This window comes from Arvicola amphibius, chromosome 11, assembly GCF_903992535.2.
Source record: "Arvicola amphibius chromosome 11, mArvAmp1.2, whole genome shotgun sequence".
Lineage (NCBI taxonomy): Eukaryota > Metazoa > Chordata > Mammalia > Rodentia > Cricetidae > Arvicola > Arvicola amphibius.
The window spans coordinates 12,868,619-12,889,711 of NC_052057.2; the positions used below are offsets into that span (position 1 = coordinate 12,868,619).

Below are 21,093 nucleotides of genomic sequence, written 5' to 3' on the forward strand. Positions count from 1 at the left end.
GCGTGTTTATGTGTGTGAATATGATCAATATACATAGTATGAAATGCTCAAAGAATAAAAAATATATTTTAAAAAAGACTCACTAGAGGAAGTTACCAGAAATAGATTTCAATAAGCTGGAAGGAACAGGGGTTCTGTTTAGAAAACAAAGATTTCCAAGAGGCTAGCATCAACCTTTTTCCTCTCCATAATTTAATTTTTTTCTCACCACTCAGTTATGACCCAGGAACGGGGTAGAAATTCAATACCTGCAGCAGTGCAATGGCTGGGAACCATAAGCAGACAGATATTACTCTACTGGTCATAGAAAATTAATAAACATTTATCTGGTTCTAAATATGTCTTTCAAATCATCAAACACATTAACCGTTTCAAAATACAAATCCTTCCATCTCAATGACCATTACCCCATAGTTCGCTACAAAGTTCCATCTTTAGCTGGACGGGGTGAAATTAACCTCCGGGGAAAATGTACTAAGTCAGTAACTCACTTTTTTCACTTCTCATGGGAAATAAAACAGAATTTCCATTTCCACTTCGTCATTGTCTTTCAGAGGCCAGGACGGTTCCACACCCTCATTTCTGCTTGAAGAATGCTAAGGTCTTCAGGCGTCTCTGGCCTTCAGGTGGCTTTTCACAAACTCAGTCAATTTCCTGAACCCGGCATCCAGCCCTTCTCCAGTGACGGCGCAGCACGGTTGCACGTACCAGAACCGGTTGCTACACAGCTTCTTCACCTTGAATATCCTGGTGATTTCCTCGGCACTCAGAGCTCCGGGCAAGTCTTGTTTGTTGGCTAATATGACGACCGGCGCGTTTTTGATGTGTTCATTCTGCAAAATGTGCTTGAACTCTTTGCAGGAGTCCTTGAGTCTCTGCTTGCCGTCGGAACAGTCCACCACGTACACCAGCCCGTCTGCGTTCTCACAGTAGCAGTCCCAGACCGTTCGCATCTTCTCCTGCCCTCCAACATCCCACACGGTGAGCGGAAGATCACTCTCCAGCTGGACCATTTCCACGTTGAAGCCGATGGTTGGGATGGTCGTGAGAGTCTCAGAAAGCTTTAACCTGTAAAGCAGAGTAGATTTCCCAGCCGAGTCGAGTCCCAGAAGAAGAATATGGGCTTGTTTGCCTTTGGGATTTTTAGAATTCAGCAATCCCATTTTGGGATTTTTCTTCCTTGAAGTTCTTTTCTTCTGGCCGGGGGACAATGGTTCCTTCCCAATTCTTGCATGAAAACGTTTAGGGAGAAAAAGTAAGTAAGCGCCACATCTGTAGCCTGAGAGCAGGTGGCTGGCAGCTTCGTTTATATTGTAGCTTATCGACTTGATTACAGTCAAATAGCTTTATTTGCAGTCCCAGCCAATCCTGAGGAATCTGTGGGAGTAACCAGCCGGTATCACAGTGGCTCAAAGGGGACATTCTTTGCCAGTGACTGGGATTAGGAGTGGCCCGATGCTACAGCTTTATTCTCTCAGGTGCAAACGTTTGGAGGAAACCAAAGACTAAGAAAGACATTCCCAGGACCACCACCGCAGAACAGACGCGACCTTTGGTTTTAACTAGCTTGAACTAAACTCTTTGGTAGAACTATCTTATCCAATTGTAACTAAGTATCAGGGCTGTCTAACCACCTGCAGAGTTTATCGCCCTCTCCGTATCTAAAAGCTTCCTCTTACCCGGTTACTCAGTGGGAAACTTTGAGCCGGCCAACCTCAGTCTCAGAAGCAAAGCATCACTTCCAGGTAGGGAACCTAAGCTATTCACAGAACCAAATTTCTCCGGGAAAATATTTTACCCATACGCATTTCCATAAAACAGACTGAAGGAAGATGGCAAACTGACTGCCAGTGAACCTCACCAGAGTGAGAATAAAGGAAAAAACGAGTGCATAAAGTCATCAGAGGCCATCGGAGGGTGGGGTTTTTTAACAGATTCCAGGAGACAGAAAATGGGTGGAAGATGAGCGGTAATTGGCCTAGTGAGATAAAGCTGAGGCTTCGGGGTTGGTGCACTGGAGAAAGGCAGCGGGAAGAGCAGGAAAAAAATTACACACACACACATATACATATTCCAAAAACAAGAAACTGATAAGATAAAAAAAGGAACTCAGAAAACAAGGACCAAGTCCTGAAAACTTATTTTGAAAAGCAGATATTTTAAAGCCCTATAGTGGTGGTGGTGTACGCCTTTAATCCTAGCACTCAGGGAGCAGAGGCAGGCGGATCTCTGAGTTCAAAGCCAGCCTAGTATGCAGAGTGAGTTCCAGGTTGGCCAAAGCTAACCAGAGAAACCCTGTCTCAGAGAAAAAGAAAGAGAGAAAGAGAAAGAGAGAGAGAGAGAGAGAGAGAGAGAGAGAGAGAGAAGATCGATTAGAAACCTGCATGATAGGAACCAGGTGGTAGTAGCACATGTCCTTAATCCTAGAACTCAGGAGACAGAGGCAAGTGATCTCTGTGAGTTTGAGGCCAGCCTGGTCTACAAGACCTAGTTCCAGGACAGGCTTCAAAGCTACAAAGAAACCCTGTCTCAAAAAAACCAAAACAAGAAGAAGAAGAAGGAGAAGGAGAAGGAGAAGGAGAAGAAGAAGAAGAAGAGGAAGAGGAGGAGGAGGAGGAGGAGGAGGAGGAGGAGGAGGAGGAGGAGGAGGAGGAGGAGGAGGAGGAGGAGGAGGAAAGGAAGGAAGGAAGGAAGGAAGGAAGGAAGGAAGAAAGAAAGAAAGAAAGAAAGAAAGAAAGAAAGTGTGTGAGAGGTTAAAGGCAAACACTAAAGGAATGTTTCAGAGAAAGAGAAGAGGGAGAGAGGATCAGCTTCAGTCACAGTCCAAGGATAGGGTCTTATTCCTCAGAAGACAGAAGTAGGTTAGCAGAACACAAATAAACAATCTGCAAGTATTTCCCGGTATTGTAGAATGGACTCTAGGGCTGGGATGCTCCCTGGGGGAAGGCATTTGCTGCACAAGCCTCTGCATGACCCCGGAACCCATGGAGAAGAGAGATTGAGGAAGAGGACAACTCCTCAGTTTTCCTTTGGCATCCACAAGTCCATGGTGGCAAGCGTACACACACACACACAAGTGCACACACACACACAAGTGCACACACACAATTTGTTTTTAAGAGTAACAATAAACAATGAAAAATAAGCAATGAAATCGCTTGGTGGAAAGGCTCCCCTCAATGCTTAACAATACAATTTTTATGAAAGAACTTTCTTGAGGCATATGATGTCATGTTTTATTTTTACTAAAACTTTTTTTTAAAAAAGAAAGTTTTGAGGTAAACTACTGTGTGCACAAAAAAAGTACACAGATTAAAAAAAAATGAGGACCTAAAGAGATGGCCCAGCAGTCAAGAAGACTTGCTGCTCTTGCAAAGGAATAGAGTTTGGTTCCTACCACCTCCTTTCGACAGCTTCTGAACTACCTATAACTCCAACTCCAGAGGATCTACCACCTCCTTCCAGCCTCCCCCAGCACCCACACACACGGCATGCACATGCACGTTCACATAATTAAAAATAAAACAAAAACGTCTGTAAATGGGTTTGCAATTTACGTTTTTAACCAACTCAGTATGTCTCCGCAATGAAAGGCGTTGTACTGATCGCACTGGCCAGGGGTCAGAAGATCGGTATGCAGGCAGAATGTGTGGTTGACAGATAGAATGCCTACTCTGGAAACCACACTTCGCTGGGTGCCAGCCCTCAGAGATAAATTAGATCTGCCTTAAAACGGCCTTTCACCGGAGAGAAGAAAAAGACAGATAAACAAATGAAAGGCGCGTAAGTGGGAAAAATGTCCCATTCCATGAGGAAAGCTACATATCTGGATCTTCAGGGATTGTTTCAGGGTGGAAGGCATCGGAGAATCGTGAGATGAATTTCAAACTTGGAAAAAACACAGGCTAGAGGTAGAGAAGCAACAGCTTGTGAACAGGTGGCTGTTCTACAAATCTGTGTCACGAGAAAGCCAGCTACAGCTGATTGTGATGCGCCTGTATTTGTTGACTCAACTGGATACAAAGTAAGATGGCAGGACTAGAGTCTTCAATTCTGTCCACGTCACGAAAGAAGCAGAAATAAGTAGGAGAAAAGGCAGTAAAAGTGCAGCATGAGGTCCTATAAACGATGTTTCTTAAAAAATACCAATAAAAAATAATAAATAATAAATCAATGAAACAACACCAGCAAGGTGGGTGGATCTCTGTTAGTTAGAGGCCAGTCTGGTCTACACAGCAAGCTTCTAGACCAGCTAGGGAGATATAGTGAGACTCGCTACAAATATATAAACATGTAAGAGTAAGTATTAGGGAAGTTGGTTATGGAGTGTTTATTACATTGGCTGGGACTCAGGAGATGTCTCAGCGGACAAAGTGCTTGATGTGCAGGCCTGAGGGCCTGAATTCAGATTCCCAAGCATAAAGGCAGGTGCAACAGCACATGTCTGTAACCCCAACCCAGGGTCGGGGTGGGGGCTCTCTGGCCACCCAGTCTAGCTGAAATGGCAATCTCCAGACTCAGTGAGAAATTATCTGGAGAAATAAAGTGGAAAAATAAAGCAGAGGAAGGCATCCAAAATCAGTCTCTGGCCTGTGTGTGCATATGTGCTCAGAGATGCACACTGCCTTGGGTCATCAGCAGTAAACTTCTTGAGGGCAACAGTGGAATTGTGGGCATGAAATAGGACACCCTTGTTCTAAGAAGATGCTAGGAATGATAGCAGCAACTGAGTTACAGAAACAGGTGCATCGCAGATACGCATCTGTGCAAGGGGAGGAATGCATGCAAACAGGGCCATAATGCACAGCAGGCGGGGTTAAATGAGCAGTTAAATAGGATTCTTTGAACTGTTGTTGACGGTTTGGTTTTTTTGTCACCCCCCCCCCAAACTTCCTTCTAGCCTTAAAAGCGTTCAGAAAAAAAAGACATGTTGGAAGGAACTGAACTGGAATGAGCTGATCAAATTAGGCAACATTCACGGAAAGAAAGGATCCAGGTTCAGGATGTGAGAAGGATGCTCTTCCCAAGGTGAGCTGGGGACTCTGCACGCCACTCGAGCTATCTCCTACTCCAATGCTTTGAATAAGCTAAACACAACAGAAAAGTTAGACGTTTTCTTTATATCAGACTCACTAATGTGATCTTATGTGATGTCTTGTTGGTGCTCCTGCATCCTTCTGTGTATCCAGACCACAGTGAGGATGCTGCTGTGTCCTTGCCTTTACCACCAAAGCACAGGTCCCTTCTCAGGGTAGAACATCATAGTGCAATGAGCACATGACAAGGGAGCAGAACAATTTCCTTCCCCTGTTTATCGCCCTGAGCCTACAAAAGTTTGATCCTTTGGTCCTCTCCCAAAACACATGTGGATTCTCTTGTTTAGTTTACTTAGTTTAGTTTCTTTAATTCTTTTCTTCTTGAGACAAAAGTTTCATGTAACTCGGGCTAGCCTCAAATTAGCTGGGCAACTGAGATGACCTTGAATTATTTTTTTGTTTGTTTTTATTTATTTATTTGTCGCAGGATCTCACTGTGTTGTCCTGGCTGGCCTGAAACATCTTATGGAGACCAGGCTGACCTCCGACTCACAGAGATCTGCCTACTTCAGCCTCCCACGAACTGGAATGAAAGATTTGTATGGCAGTGGGGTGCAGCCCACAGCTTTGTGCACAATAGACAAGCACTCTACCAATCAGCCCACAGCTTCGTGCACAGTAGACAAGCACTCTACCAATCAGCCCACAGCTTCGTGCACAGTAGACAAGCACTCTACCAATCAGCCCACAGCTTCGTGCACAGTAGACAAGCACTCTACCAATCAGCCCACAGCTTCGTGCACAGTAGACAAGTACTCTACCAATCAGCCCACAGCTTTGTGCACAGTAGACAAGCACTCTACCAATCAGCTACCTCCTTAGCCCCATTCTTTTTTTTTTTTCCTTGTTTGAGTTTTGAAACAGGATCTCTCTGTGTAGCCCACGCTGTCTGAAAGTCACTATGTAGTTCAGGCTCCCCTGGACTCTCCCATGGTCCTCCGGCTTTAGCCTCCCAGGTGCTGGAATTACAGCTATGAGTCACGAGAGCCGGCTCTCTCAAGCTCCCAATTTAGAGAAAGCAACATTTTCACCCACCAAGCGTTTTTACACCGAGTTCTTAGAAGTGCAGTCTGGTCCAGAGCAACAGGCACTCAGGACTCAGTGAAGAATGGCAGAGTCCAATCTGTGGCCTTTCTTTTGGGGTCATATCTTCTGCCAGAACTGACATTGTTACCACCCACATCCCTAAAGGTGCCCATGAGGAGACTGGTGGATCTAGGTTCATATCTGCTGCTTGTACTCACAGATCAATGCAGGGTGTAAACAGGGATGCCAAGGTAACCTTACATTAAATAAATGTGAAAAGATACTCTATAGAGCCGCCATGTAGCTGATATGTTTTCCTCTCATTTATGGTGATTTTTAAAATATTATCTAACATTTAAAAATACCTAAGAGGCTGTAGAGATGGCTCAGCAGTCAAGAATACCCTAGTGTTCTTCCAGAGGACCAGAGTTCTAGTCCCAGCACCCGTGTCAGGAGCTCATAACCAGCAACTCCAGCTACAGGGAAACAAACACCTCTGATCTCTTCTAGTACCTACACACTCAGGATGCAGATCTCCGAGTTCGAGGCCAGCCTGGTCTATAGAGTAAGTTCTAGGATAGCCTGAGCTACACAGAGAAACCCTGTCTCAAAAACAAGAACAACAAATAATTATGAGACATTTTGAAAATAAGTAAAAGTAGTGCTGATTTTAGCCTTTTCCAAATGAGGAACAATTTGATGGTTAGAATGGGAGTGTTTGATGCTTGAGAAAATCAATCACTGTACTGGATTGTTCCTCCAGGGTTCCACCGAATCACACCCTGTGGGGATCTGAATGTAATTGGCCCCCATAAGTTCATAAAGAATGGCACTACTGGGAGGTGTGGCCATTATAGGTATGACCTTGGTTGGAGGAAGTGTGTCACTGTGGGGGTGGGCTTTGAGGTCTCCTTTGCTCAAGCTACACTCAGTATGGTTCACAGGTCACTTCTTCCTGTTGCCTTCTGATCAAGATGTAGAACTCTCAGTTCCTTCTTCAGCACCATGTCTGCCAGCATGCTGTCTTACCCCTCCATGACGACAATGGACTAAACCTCTGAAACTGTAAGCCAGCCCAATTAAATGTTTTCTTTTATAAGAGTTGCCGTGGTCATGGTGCCCCTTCACAGCAATAGAAACCCTAACTAAGATACCACCCTCCCAGTAAAGTTAAAATAAACAGGAGGAAAACACAGCACAAGAGAGGCAGTCTGACGGCTAAGGCTGGACCATGAGGGGCCATAGCATCCCTTGCCCTGATGAAGGACTACTGAAGGATATTGATTCAGGCATCTTTGACCCCAGCAATACATGAAGTCTGGCTAGCCAGCTAGCATCAGGGAGTCAATGACAACAATAGCAACACAGGGCTGTGTAGCCTGGACCACCGCTAACCTAATCGATTCCCTTCCAACTTCAGTGAGAAAAGGGGGTTGGTGCAGGTCTCTGTTGCTTTGTTTCTTCATCTCTGTGATCCAGGTTCACTCTGGCGAGCACCGACCATCTGCTGTTCCCCAAATAGGTAACAGTTCCCCCACCCTTAGGAAGGAACTGAAGGCTGAACTATATTTTGTAATCTTTAAAAATGGGAGCTGGAGAGATAGTTCAGCAGTTAGCAGTGCCTGTTGCTCTTCTAACACCGCTGTGGATGGCTACAACTGTCTGCCACTCCAGCTTTAAGTGATCTAACCCCTTCCTCTGGCCTCGGCAGGTGCTTGTGGAGGCGTGGCCCACGCTCACACACATATACCCACCAACACAAAAGAACAAACATTTAAAACCTTTAAATTTTACTTTATATGTAGTTTTGCTATTTTTGAGGAGAAACGTTTGTCTTAAAAACATCTTTAAATCATCCAAGCATTTGAAACCCGGTGTGGTTATGAACTGCACGTTTGTCTATTTTTCTTGTTTTAGTTCAGGTGCGCATGTAATTTTACACACTTTATTCACACGTTCATCAAACTTAGGTCGAAGTTGGACACCGAAATATACATCTGTAATCCTAGCACTTAGGAGACAGTGTTTAAGAAGCCTGAGCTATACAGCAAGACTGTTTTTAAAAAGCAAGCAAGCCAAGAAACCAAACTCTTGTATTGGACACGCAGCAATTCTATACCTAACACAAAACACTAGCAGAGTGAATATGCCCTTAACGATCTGCACTCTCAAGGAACTAACTCTAAGACTGGGCACGAGTAAAGATGAGAACGGGAACGTAAGGAAACAAAGAAGTCATAAAGAGGAGGTTTAAAAAAAAAACACGCTGTGTCCAGCCGACAAGGGGCGTGGCAGATGAGAAAGAAGAAAAGAGGTCGCCGGTCCCTGCTGAGCAAACTTGGCACCTCCCGGGGCTCACTTCATCTCTCAACCCGAACCCGGACAGTTTGGAAAGCCGAAGGCAAGCTGAAAATGAGCGCTGTAGGAAACAAGAGTAAACGGAACTGACCTGGGGAAAACGGAGGCGTGGTCTTGCAAATGATGATCATTTGAGACTAGCCGGGCGTGCGAGCAAGCCTGAGTAAGATTGGGAATGAATGCTTAGCCAGTGAGCGACTTCTCAAACGGGCCAGCTGCCGCTCTTGGTCTTAAGTCTTAGAGGAAGGATGGAAGGAGGGCAGAGTGGGAGCTCAGCGGGTGCTGGGTGGCCCCTTAAGGCTTCAGGGAAGTAACACGTGAAAGTCAAGGTCAGGGCATTCGTCAGCTTTCACTTTTCTGATCTCCCACGCCCTTGCTTTTCTCCTTTCTCCTCACTTTTGATTTCTTTCTTTCCTTTTTCTTCTTGTCAGCTGAGGATATATGAGTAGCGGCCAGGAATAATAATTTTTTTTAAGCATTGGATTACTAGACTGTATTACAGGCTAAATAAACATGGTTTTTCACAGCCAGGCAGTGGCGGTGCACGCTTGCATCCCAACAGAGGAAGAGATAGATGCCTCTCTGTGAGTTCAAGGCTCGTGTAGTCTACAGGACGAGTTCTAGGACAGTCAGGTCTACACAAAGAAACCCTGTCAAAAAAAAAAAAAAAGAAAGAAAGAAAAAGAAAAACAAAACAAAACAAAAACCAAAAACCCAGAAACAAAACGTGTTTTTACCTCATAACTTGAGTTTGGGCTTTGTTTTGTTTTACGACGTCTCTTCTAGAAGGCAGCCCCGCCCCTTCCAGATGATTTGTGTTACCTCCCTGATACCAGCTTCGTGGTTGTGGAAGACATAGTGTCATGCTCCTGGCTGTTGTTTACACTGATTAACTTAAAAGTAATTCCATCCTGTGTGACTTAGCCCTGTAACCTCAGCACTGGGGAGACAGAAGGAAGAGAGAATGCTAAAACTGATGGTACCTAAGCTACAAAGATTCTATCTCAAACAAAATAAAACACAAACATGCAAGCTAACAAAAGTGAACTAGTCTGCCCAAATTTACAGTGGTGAAAAAAAAAGATTTATTTTTATTTATTTAGATTTAGATTTTTTTGTGCAGTTTTGACTTTACCTGTTTCTGTGCGTGGGAATATTACATGTGAGTGCAGCAGACACAGAAGCATCAGATTCCCTGGAGCGAGTTCCAGGCGCGTGTGAGCGGATTCATGTAAGTGTCAGGAACTGAACTCAGGTCTGTTGTCCTCAGCAATAGTTGCAAGTGTTCTTAACCAATGAGCTATCTCTCCAGCCCCTACACTATGTCCAAAGAGCATCGAGACTATGTCTAAAGTGCATCAAGATATTAGTGTGGGGGGGGGAGAAACAACAACAAAAACAAAAGCATGTTTCTCTTATGCCCACGTAATTTTGACTGGAATCTATACTTCTTAGCAGAAAAGACTTTGAAACTATGAGCTGCCGCTGACCTCATCATCAGATACAAGCAATGACATTTAGGAACCAAAACATACTCAAAAGAAATGGCTGCCAGGTTTTCATAAAGACATCTCTATGGTCAAGAAAGTTAACTTTCGAATTCTTGCTTTACTAGAACAAAAACTTAGATAATGACTTGCTGATCCAGCTAAAGGTAACTCTGTAATTTTCCTTCCCAGGACTTGCTGCTAGACACCAAAAGACATCATACATTTGCTCAGATTGCTAGCATTTTCTGTTTTATTTCTTTTGAGAGCCTTTGAATAAAAAAATTAAAACTTAAAAAAGATATTAGTTGATATCCATCTAAATGTCAAAACTACATTGTGAAAGATGAGATGCAGTGTTTTGCTCACATGATCACACAGGAAAAAATTCATCTTCAGCCATTTTTAATGTATTCTAATTAAATTACCTACGAGTATTAAGGAAAAGTAATTATATCTAAGTAAAAGCTGGAACTTACAGAAGCAAAGTCATTATTCTCTTATTCTTTCCTATAGCTTCCAAGAGTCCTATGATAAGTGTGAAAGTAACAATAGCAGCCATAAAAAGATTGATCTGATTAATATTGTTTAGCCCTCAAAGCCCGTAAAGGATATACCAAAGAACACAACCAAGCTAAACACTTAAGTAAACAATTGTCCGCATCCTAATACACCCAGCGGACAAGTCCTGATGAGACATTTCAAAGGGAATTTAAAAACAACTCGTAATAAAGGAAATGATAAAGTATGATAGGAAAGCAAAGGCTGTCACAGTTAAAGAGACAGAGACCCAGTAAGTCAGGCCACCCAGGCAGTGTGGGGCTGGAAGGACAACCCAATGGTCAGAGCACTTGAGCTCCCGCAGAGGACAGAAGTGCATTTCCCAGCATCCACAGCGGGTAGCTCTCAGCCATCTGTAACTCCAGCTCCAGGGGATCTACTGCCCTCTTCTGGCCCCTGAGAGCACCCACAGACATAGACACAGACGTTCACATACACAAAAGTAGATCATTAAAGAATTAAGGCAGCCTTAGGTCCTATGCCACTGCTACAGGGTCTCAGAGCTTTGTTTTGTTTTGTGTTTCCAGCAATATGAAGCAAGGGTCAGACAAGACAATTAATTCATCAAGGATTCTGCACGCACCTTTTGGACTGCTTTAGTGGCCGTCTTTCCTCAGCAGTCAAAATTCATGATAAGTTTATGAAAACAGTTAAGTCTAACTGAAGCATGAGAGCTTTCAGCATTTGGATCGAATACTCTAAGAGTAGAAGAAGATTCTCAGATTTAGTGTGGGGGAGCACTGGACTTTGCCGGCTTTTAAGTCAAGCACAGACTTCACACTCAGTCTTGGTGTCCGGTCACAGCTCTCTCCTTTTCTTTAGGCAGGAATCTGCACAGTTTTCTTACTCCATCTGTTTGAACTTGGGGCTCTCTTTCCTTTACCTCTTATGTGTTGGGATCACAGGCTGGTGCCCCCACACCCATCGGGCTGACGGTGCAAACACTTAGAAGGGAGATCTAAAGTTCACAGCATGTTTGTGTCATAGGATTCCCCCCCAATCCCATTGTTGACATGTTCTTCTTTTTAGTTCCAAGGGTTGGCAGAAGTCATTATTTATTAAGAAAATACATTTATGCCAGAAATTAGAGAATTATTTACTGATCGCTATGTGCCAGACCTTGAAGGTCAGGGGACTCTGTGACTAAGAAAGACTCGTGGAGAAACTGTGACTCACCCTCGGCCAAAGGGACCTTAGAGGCTGCAGTAGGGCTATGTCTGAGGCCAGCAAACCTTGCAGAGAGGTGCGGGCAAATTCAACACCTTTGTCAAGACTTGGACCTCTGGAGGCTTCGCGGAACCCACAATTCTCCCTACCTCGGGAACATTGCTCTTGGGAAGCAGTGTTTCTTTGCGGATTTGAACAGAAAGGACCCTGAAGGGCATCTTGACACCTTCTCTGTTTCAGTGGCATTCTCAGAGGCCTTCCACTGCTCCCTGAACTGTGTGCAGGAATCAGAACGATGGCCTAACCACGATTCCCTCAGCTTGGATTGTTAGCTCATTGCACTTGCTCATATCCTTACTGACGGTTGCTTTCTCAGTCACCTACAAATGGTCTCCAGAACCATAGCCCCAGACTGTAATGACCCAAGTCTCTGGCACAGTCTGTTCACACATCAGGCCTGGTTTTCACAAAGGAAGGAAAAGAGACTTAGCCACCCACTGTAAGCCAGAACATCAAACTCAAATTCTAAAGATTTATTTTACTTTTAATGTTGTGTTTACATACGTGTCTGCGTTGGTGAATATGCACACAAATTCAGGAAGGCGGAAGTGTCAGATACATGGAGCTAGAGCTACAGACGGCTTGGCTGGGAACCAAACCTGGGTCCTCTGGAAGATTAGTGTGTGTTTTTATCTGCTGTGCCATCTCTCCAGACCCATATAAACAAAATTTAATATAAAATGGCATTAACATATTATTTATATTAAATTTAGCAATGCCACTAAGCCCAAAACTAAGGGAATCATCTAAAAGTCTATATCTACAGAACAGTTAACAACAACAACAGATGGCAGTCGGGTGGTGGTAGCAAAATTATTCTACCAAGATCTTTACCATTCTGCTTTCAAGACCCATCCCTGCTGGGAGGTGATGGAACACAGATCTCTGTGTTCGAAGCCAGCCTGGTCTACAGAGTGAGTTCCAGGAGAGCCAAAGCAGCACAGAGAAATCCAGTCTCAAATGATAATGATGATGATGATGATGATGATAATAATAATAATAATAATTTACAGACGGCATGTCTATCTAGAAAACCCAGAGACTAAGATGACAGACCAAGAGTTGTATTACAGACAGCCACACCCATTACTCTGGAAGGTAGTACTCGTCTTAGCCAACAATAAGGAGAAAGATTTCCACCCACAGTAGTGATAATAGCTGTAAATTATCCAGACATATTTTCACTAATACATGTGCAAAATCTGTATGAAGAAAATAATACATCTTTATAGTTGTTCTTAAAAATAACTGAATGCAGGAAGAGGTGCAATGTGGCCAAAAAAAAAAAAAAAAAACATACCAGCTCACTGCTAATTTATGAGTTAAATTCAGTCCTAATAAGAAAACAATTGGTTGCAAATATTTATAGGGCATTTAATCATACAAGTGCCTACGCTGTGGCGTTGCGGGGAGCCTTTCAAGAGAAAGCAGGAAGCAGAAGAGGAAATACGCAAACCGTATCATATCTGATGATCAAAAGTGCTACTGGGGGGAGGCGGTTGACTAAAAAGAGCCGGCAGCAGATGGGACTCGCCAGTGACTGACGTCACAGAGAAGGTGACAGGCAAAGTCAAATGTGGACCATGACGAAGAGCAGAAGTGAGAGCAAAGGCCCCAGTGCCACAAACGTTGCATCCAGCTAAGAGACAGAGAGCGGGGCTGCTGCGGGAACCTCGTCAAACAAGGGAATTCTGGGGGAGATGAGACAGCGTTATTAGAAAAGTCAGCGGTACAGGAACTGTAGGCCACAGGGAGGAGTTGGAGTTTATTCTGCCTTCTTCTGGGAAGCCACTGGACAGCCGGGAGGAGGGGAGCTGAGGACTACCCTGATAGCTGTGTGGTGAGCAGCTAGTGTGGGAGGGCAGGCAATGTGGAGGCAGGGAATCCAGGCAGGTGACTCCGAGATTGTCCTAGCTGGAGAGGATGGCATCCGAACAGGATGAGGGGAGCAGGAGAGGAGGAAGTGGCCTGATCAGACTCTAAATGCTCTCTGGGAAGATCCTGGAGAACTTGCTGGATGGGGGTGAGAGAGTTCGTGGGTTTGTTCTGCTTTTTTATTGAAACAGCAGAGCTGGTGATGTTGCCACTTATGGAGAGAATGGAGGACGAGGAAGAAAAACAGGAGTTGAAATGCTAGATCTTTAAGAAAACGTGGCAAGCACACAGAAGAGCAAGGGAACAAAACAAAACAGATACAACCACGAAAAATAAGGAGTATTTTTTTTTAAGTCAAGCCAAGTAGGAACTATACCCGCCTTTTACTAAATATTTGGCAAGTGAAACACATGTACACATAACTTTTTATGAAAATATTTACAGAAAGCTCAAAAAGACAGATTCAGACACAAACTATATATACCATTATGGTGATGTATTCTTTTAAAAATTTTCTTTATCTTCAACTTTCCTTTGTAGGCAGAGGCGGTTACATGTTAAGGAACTGTTGGACAACACATAAGGGAGGCTGGGAGTTTGATGATATTCTAGGCACCAGCCATAATTGGAGTTGATGCCCCTTTGCCGCCTTCATGTGACAACAAGCAAACCCTCTTGTTCGGGTGGCCCCTTTCACAGTTTTGGTCTGCGTTGCTTGAAACCAAATAGAATTACTTTTCTTCTTTTTTAAAAAAGGATTATTTTTGATTGGTGCCTGTATGTGCATGAGTGTGTGTGTGTGTGTGTGTGTGTGTGTGTGCGCGCGCACGCGCGCGCGTGCATGTGTGTCGTGTGTATTGTGTGTTCCTTGAGTGTGGTGATTCCCTTAGAGGCCAGAAGAGGGAGGTGAATTCCCAGGAGCTGAAGTCGCAGGTGGCCATAAGCTGCCCAGGGTGGGTGCTGGGAACCGAGCTCGGGTTCTCTGAGAGAGGAGCCTGCACTCTCAAGCGCTGAGTCACGTCACTTCTCTAGCATTGTTGTTTTGGAGACAGGGTGTCATGTTCCCCAGGCTGGGCTGGAACTTCCTATGTAGCTGAAAATGACCACAACCCTGTGCTTGTCCTGCCTCCGTCTGTTTGGTGCTAGGACTGAAGGGCATGCACCACTACGCCGAATCCATACTGTGCTTGAGATCAAACTCTACCAACTGAGCCACACCCCTAGCCCAGCACACAGAATTCTTCACAAAATAGACTTTTCAGTCATTCAGGCTGGCAAACTTATACCAAGCATTTGTGTGCCAGACACACCATGGTGTGGGGTAGGGGAAAAAAACAACAGAGAAATTAGAGATCTAAACCTAAGAAAGCACAATGATAAAAGCAGACCAGGCTTGGTAGCTGGCTTAAGAGCCCTGGTTCCTCTTCCAGGGGACCCAGGTTCAATCCCCACACTCGCCTCAGGCAGCTCACAGGAGTTTTGGTATTTGCTTCTGGTCTCCACAGAGACCTGCACTGGCATGCTCAGACCCAGACACATATGTGTGTGGTTAAAAATTAAATCTTTTATTTAATTTAAGAAAGGAAAAAAGGCATCGGACTATAAATGTGGTAAGGAAGTCATTAGCGCAATTGCCAAATAGGCCTGATTACTCCCTCTGGGTTCCTGCTTGAGGAATCACTTCCCACCTCCTCGTGCTTAAATTAGGACCGTGCAGCTGGCTCTGGCCAGCGATCTGCGCATGGAAGCGGAGGGGAGCCTCTGATGCAGAACACTTCATTGCCTGCTTAAGACTCTAGCTCTTTCCTCTAAGTCACAGGGACTAGAACTGTTCACGGCAGCGGCCACTGCATCCAGCTGAATGCTGGCGACTAGAAACACAATTCAGAGCATTCTGTCAGCTCAGGCGGGACAGGCTGAATGAACTTGAAAGCAGAATTTTTGTGACAAGCTACTGTTACTGTTACATAACCTCACTTCTTGTTACTGTTACAAAACTGTTACTATTAAATGACCTCACTTTTGCCTAAGGTGTAGACTCAAGCAAAATAAAGTTTCCCGATCACATCACGCTGTGAAATGACTAATAAGAACACCACAGACGGATGCCCGTGTGCTCGTGTGGAGACCTTGCTAGAAGGGATTCTGAAAGGGAAAAAGAAAAGGCAAAATGCAGGCGGTTATATCATGTGTGCTAACTTACACCTTCCGTAAAAATAAACTATGTATTTCTACAGATATATTCTACAGATATATTCTAGGCCCTAAAGCCTAGAATTAAATCTAGAAATTAAAATATTTAAAAATATACACATGAAATTCATAAGAATATTTACTCTGGGGAAGTTTCCTTTACAAGATTTTTTTTCCTTTGCATTTTGGGATTTTGTAACTAAAAAAAGAGAAGAAAAGAAAAGAAAAAAAGGTTGCTGGAGGCAGAGACAGACAGCTCTCTGTGGGTTCAAAGCCAGCCTGGTCTGCATAATGAGTTCTAGGACAGCCAGGGTTATGTAGAGAATCCTGTTTCAACCCAAAAAAGCCCCCCACAAAGTTCACATATTAAAGAAAACTGCAGGTATATAGATACATTTTTAGGAGTAAAAAAATTTCACTAAAAATGTACATGATCCCAAATTACGTGTTTGTGAGTTGTCATAGCAACTCTCCTGTTGCTGTGATAGATGTCACGACCAAGGCAACTTACAGAAGACCGTTTACCCTGGGTTACGGCTCCGGAGGGTTAGAATCCAGGACAGTGGGGCAGCACAGCCGCGGGAGCAGGAAACTGCCTGACCACATCCTCCATCCACACACAGGAACCCGGGAGTAAGCAGAAAGCAGGGCCGTCAACCCTCAAATCCCATTCCTGAGAGGACTTTCTCCAGCAAGGTCGCATCTCCTGAAGGTTCCAGAGCCTCCCCCCAAACAGCCCTGCCCACTGGAGACCAAGTATCAAATACATGAGCCTCTGGGAGCATTTCTTATCTAAACCACAAGGTGTGTGCATATATATCGCGTATCAGTCAGAAAAAGAAATAGAATGTTACTAACACCTCCGCCAACCTCCGTGTGGCCCTGAACACCTGTATCTCCTGATTCTCTCGGCTGCCTCACAACTAACCTGCAGCCAGGATCATCATTCCATCCAAAGGTTGGAGCGCCCCCCCCCCCAGCCTTGTTCTGTTTCATCTTGTTTTGAAATAGAATCTCTCTATTATGTAGCTGTGGCTGTCATGAAGCTCACTCTGTAGTCCTGACTGGCTTCAAACTCACAGAGGCCCACCTGCCTTTGCCTCCCAAATGCTGGAACTAAACCTGATGGTCAACAGAAAATAAGTCCTTAAATAATAGGTTAGTTATTATTTTCATTGTTTTTTGATTTATATGAATATTACGCTGGTTAATTTTTATCAAGTTCACACAAATTACAGTCAAACTACAATCTGGGAAGAGGGAACTTCAATAGAGGAATTACCTCTTTCATTGGCCTATGGGTATGTCTGTGGGGTATTTCCTTAATGGCTAATTGATACAGGAGGGCCCAATGCACTGTAGGTAGTTGGGCAATATTCCAAGACTGTATAAGAAAGGGAAGGGAGCAAGCCAGTAAGCAGTATCCCTCCAAGCTCTTGCTCTGGGATCCTGCCTTGAACTATGTCCCTGACTTCCCTCGGCAATGGACTGTACAGTAGAAAATGAAATAAAGCCCTTCCTCCCCACCTTGCGTTTGGTCAGCATTCTACCTGAGCAGCAGAAAAGCAAAGGAGGGCGGATATACACACGTGCTATTCCTCTTTTGATTCAAACCTGCAAGCCAGATGTACCTGCAATCTGAGCACTTGGGAGGTTGAGGTCATGGAGAATCTAAGGCCATCCTGGGCTACCTAGCAATGCCATGTCTCCAAACAACAAAGCAGGGTTGTCGTCTGGTGATCTCTGATACTGCACAGACTTTGTTTTTTTTCCTTTAGACTGTTACTTTATTATGTATTCATCTTGCTAATAAATATTCAAGAACCTTTTCAGATCGTTTCTATTATGAATAATGACGCTAATACCTTACTAAACACTGTCAAGTCTCTCTGCTGTGTAAGTGTACCCAAGAATGTATTCAATTTTCTTATTTTTAAGATTTATATATTTACTATGTACACAGTGTTCTGCCTGCATGTATGTCTGCACAGCAGAAGAGGGTACCAGATCTTATTATAGATGGTTGAGAGTCACCATGTGGTTGCTGGGATTTGAACTCAGGACCTCCGGAAGAGCAGCCAATGCCCTTAACCTTTGAGTCATCTCTCCAACCCCATATTCTGTTTTCTTAGTTATTTACTTAGTGTTTGCTTGCTTTACTTTCAACTTTCAAAGTCATTTTCTTTAGGTGTGTCTTTAGTTAAAAGTGACAAATTGGACCTTTTTTTAAATGCACTTGGTAGCCTTTGGGTACATGTGGAGAAAATTTGTTTTGTTTTAACATAAGGGTGATTTATGACATACATCTATTATTCTACATTATATGCTTAATGTTCTTATCTATTTATTCCAGTATTTTAACCTTGTTTTTCCCCCAAGTGATGCAGGATCCCCCCTCTGTATGCTGTGAATACCATTGGTTAATAATGAAAGAAACTGTCTTGGGCCTGTGCAGGGCAGAATAGCAGTAGGTGGGAAAATTAAACTGAATGCTGGGGAAAAGGAGGTGGAGTGAGAGAGAAGCCATGTAGCCCTGCAGGAGACAGACGCCAGAACTTTACCTAGTAAGCCACAGTCATGTGGCAATACACAGATTAATGGAGATGGGTTAAATTAATATGTAAGAGTTAGCCAGTAAGAAGCTAGAGCTAATGGACCAAACAGTGATTTAATTAATACAGTTTCTGTGTGATTATTTCTGGTCTAAGCTAGCCGGGCGGCCGGGAACCAAGAAGTGACCTCCCTCCTTACTACAGGTATGTCTGTGCATCACTTACACACCTGATGCCCAGGGAAGCCATAAGAGGGTGTCAGATCTCCTGGGATTGTAGTTACAAAGAATATGAGCCACCAGGTGAGTCTTAGGAATTTAGCCCTGGTCCTCTGGAAGGGCAACAAGCGCTCTTAACCACTGAGCCAGAGCTTCATCCTTGATTTAAATATTTGTTGTTAGCATCATGTTTGTGTAAGATGTGGTGGGCACATGGGCTGCACTGTTCTGTGGACTCAAAGGATACCCTTGTGGAGCTGGTTCTCTCCTTCTTCCTTCATGTGGGTCTGGGGGTCAAATTTGGGTCATCAGACTTGTGTGGCAAACAGTTGGCCTGCTGAGCCTTCTTACTTCGCCATCATTTCATTCAATTTCCTGAAAGTTGGCTAATCGGCTCTCCTTCATGGGAGTAGGCCAGCTCCCCAACATCGTTGCCCTGAGCCCCTAGGAGCCAGCTCCCCACAGTGTCCATCTTTAGGCCCTGGTCAGACGGAGACAAATGGCACTGGAGGGATGCCTAGACTGTCCGTGAACTCTTCTGGGATATTTGTAACAAATCTGGATTATTTGTAACAAAATATTTCCTCAGGAACGAAATCCTGAGGCTGACTGCCACTCTACTTTCACTTGGAAGAAAGGGAGGAGCCAAGGAAGATGATGCTCTCTGACTCAGTCTGTCTTCTCAGCTGAGAAAAGTGGCATTTCCCCCACTCTGCCGCACCGTTCCCCTCCCCCCACCCGTCGATTCCAGGCCTGGGAGGGTGACTGTTTCCACAACTTTGCAGAACAAACAAGCAACAGAACAACCACGTCAACTCTTGTAAGTTTCAAAGCAGCTTTGTATTCCTGCACAAATAATAGACTTGGAGATTAGGTTATTGAGGGTCGAGAGCTAAAATTAGGGGCCAGCAAGATGGCTCAGGGGGTAAACGCACTGCCAAGCCTGACTAGGCTTTGAGTGTCGTCCCCAGAACCCATAAAGAGCTAGAAAAAGAAAACAAACTCTTACAAGGTTTCTTCTGATTTTCACGTGTGCTGTAGCGCACATATGCCCAAACACATACACACACGAATGCAAATTTAATAAGATACATTTTAAAGAGCGAAAATTAATAGTATAAACACCGTATTCCAAGAGAATCTATGCATTTCCCTTCTGGTGATAGTCTCCTAGGTTGGCCGCAACAGAGCACCACAGATCGGGTGGCATAAGTGACCGAGATGAATTTTCTCATGCTTTGAAGCCTGAGTCCAAGATCAAGGCATCTGTAGGGATGCTTTCTGGCGAGGTTTTGCTCCCTGGTGTGCCGACGAGGGGTTACTGTTTGGGGCTGTGAACTGTGTGATGATTAATCTTGCTTGTCAAGCCGATGCGATTTAAAATCACCATGGAAACGACATCTCTGGGTGTTTCTATGAGGGACGGTTCCAGCAATGTTTAACTGTGAGGGGCGGAGGCCCGCCGTGAATAGGAGCAGCTCTGTACCGTGGGCTGGGGTCACAGTCTGTATGAAAAAGGAAAGGGGGGCGATTCGCTAGGATCGTGTGCCTCACTCGGAGTGCCTTGTCTCCCCTCTGCTGTTTCCATCTTGGCACCCTGGAATTGTTCCTCTTTGAGCACTCCGGGAATGAGAAACGGTAGGGAGCCCAGTTGAGCTGTGAAACGGCTGGAATTTAGTGGCCTAAAGTTAGAAACAGTCCACACAACAAAGACAAGCTTCTCGGCTTCTTCACGTGATGTGGCTCGCTCCTGCCCAAACTCTCACTCTTCCAAAATTCCTGGGTTTGTGGCTGGTTGCCTGCTTTCCGGCACAAACCTCGCTGTAACTTTTTTCCAACTTGGCCCTCCTGGGAATCTCTCCTCTCTCTCTCTCTCTCTCTCTCTCTCTCTCTCTCTCTCTCTCTCTCTCTCTCTCTCTCTCTCTCTCTCTCTCTCTCTCTCTCTCTCTCTCTCTGTCTCCCCCCCTCACGTGCCTGCATGAATGCGCAGCCTCGTTAAAGTGAGGGGCCAGGTACGTTGGTGTGCTCACGCTAGCCTAGGCGTGGAGGCTTTCAGTCACCTGGAAATAAACTTTCTCGCACTCAGGAACCCTCCTCTGGCCTGTCTGAAGTAGGCTTGTTGCCCCTCCCAGTATAGCAGTGTCTTCGGTGTACCATGCTCACAGAATATTGCAGACATCACCAGGGTACTTAACAACCCTGGTCATCATCACCACACCCACAGGCAAGGAGACAGGGAAAAGTGCCAGGAAGGCTGGGGGTTTCGGAGATGTCGTTAAACTGTGCCGCATTTTGGACTATTTTAGTTTCGTTCCGTTGTCGTGATACAAACAGTCTGACCAAGAAAAGGTGGGGGGGGGGGGGACAATACAGGGAAACAGGGAAGAAAGGGGTTTATTTGGCTTCCATGTTCATGTCATAGTACATCACTGAGGGAGGCCATGGTAGGTAGGAACCATGAAGGAATACTGCTTCCTGGCTCACTATCCGGCTTGTTCTC

The 21,093-nt window shown here is 44.6% G+C and overlaps 1 protein-coding gene across 1 annotated transcript; it reads right to left on the reverse strand.

The window, feature by feature from the left end:
• Nucleotides 1-605: 605 nt before the first annotated feature.
• On the reverse strand, nucleotides 606-1,163 carry Arl14 (ADP ribosylation factor like GTPase 14). The gene has a single exon (XM_038346983.1). The coding sequence runs from the start codon at nucleotides 1,161-1,163 to the stop codon at nucleotides 606-608; it is 558 nt and encodes a 185-aa protein (XP_038202911.1).
• Nucleotides 1,164-21,093: the final 19,930 nt, after the last annotated feature.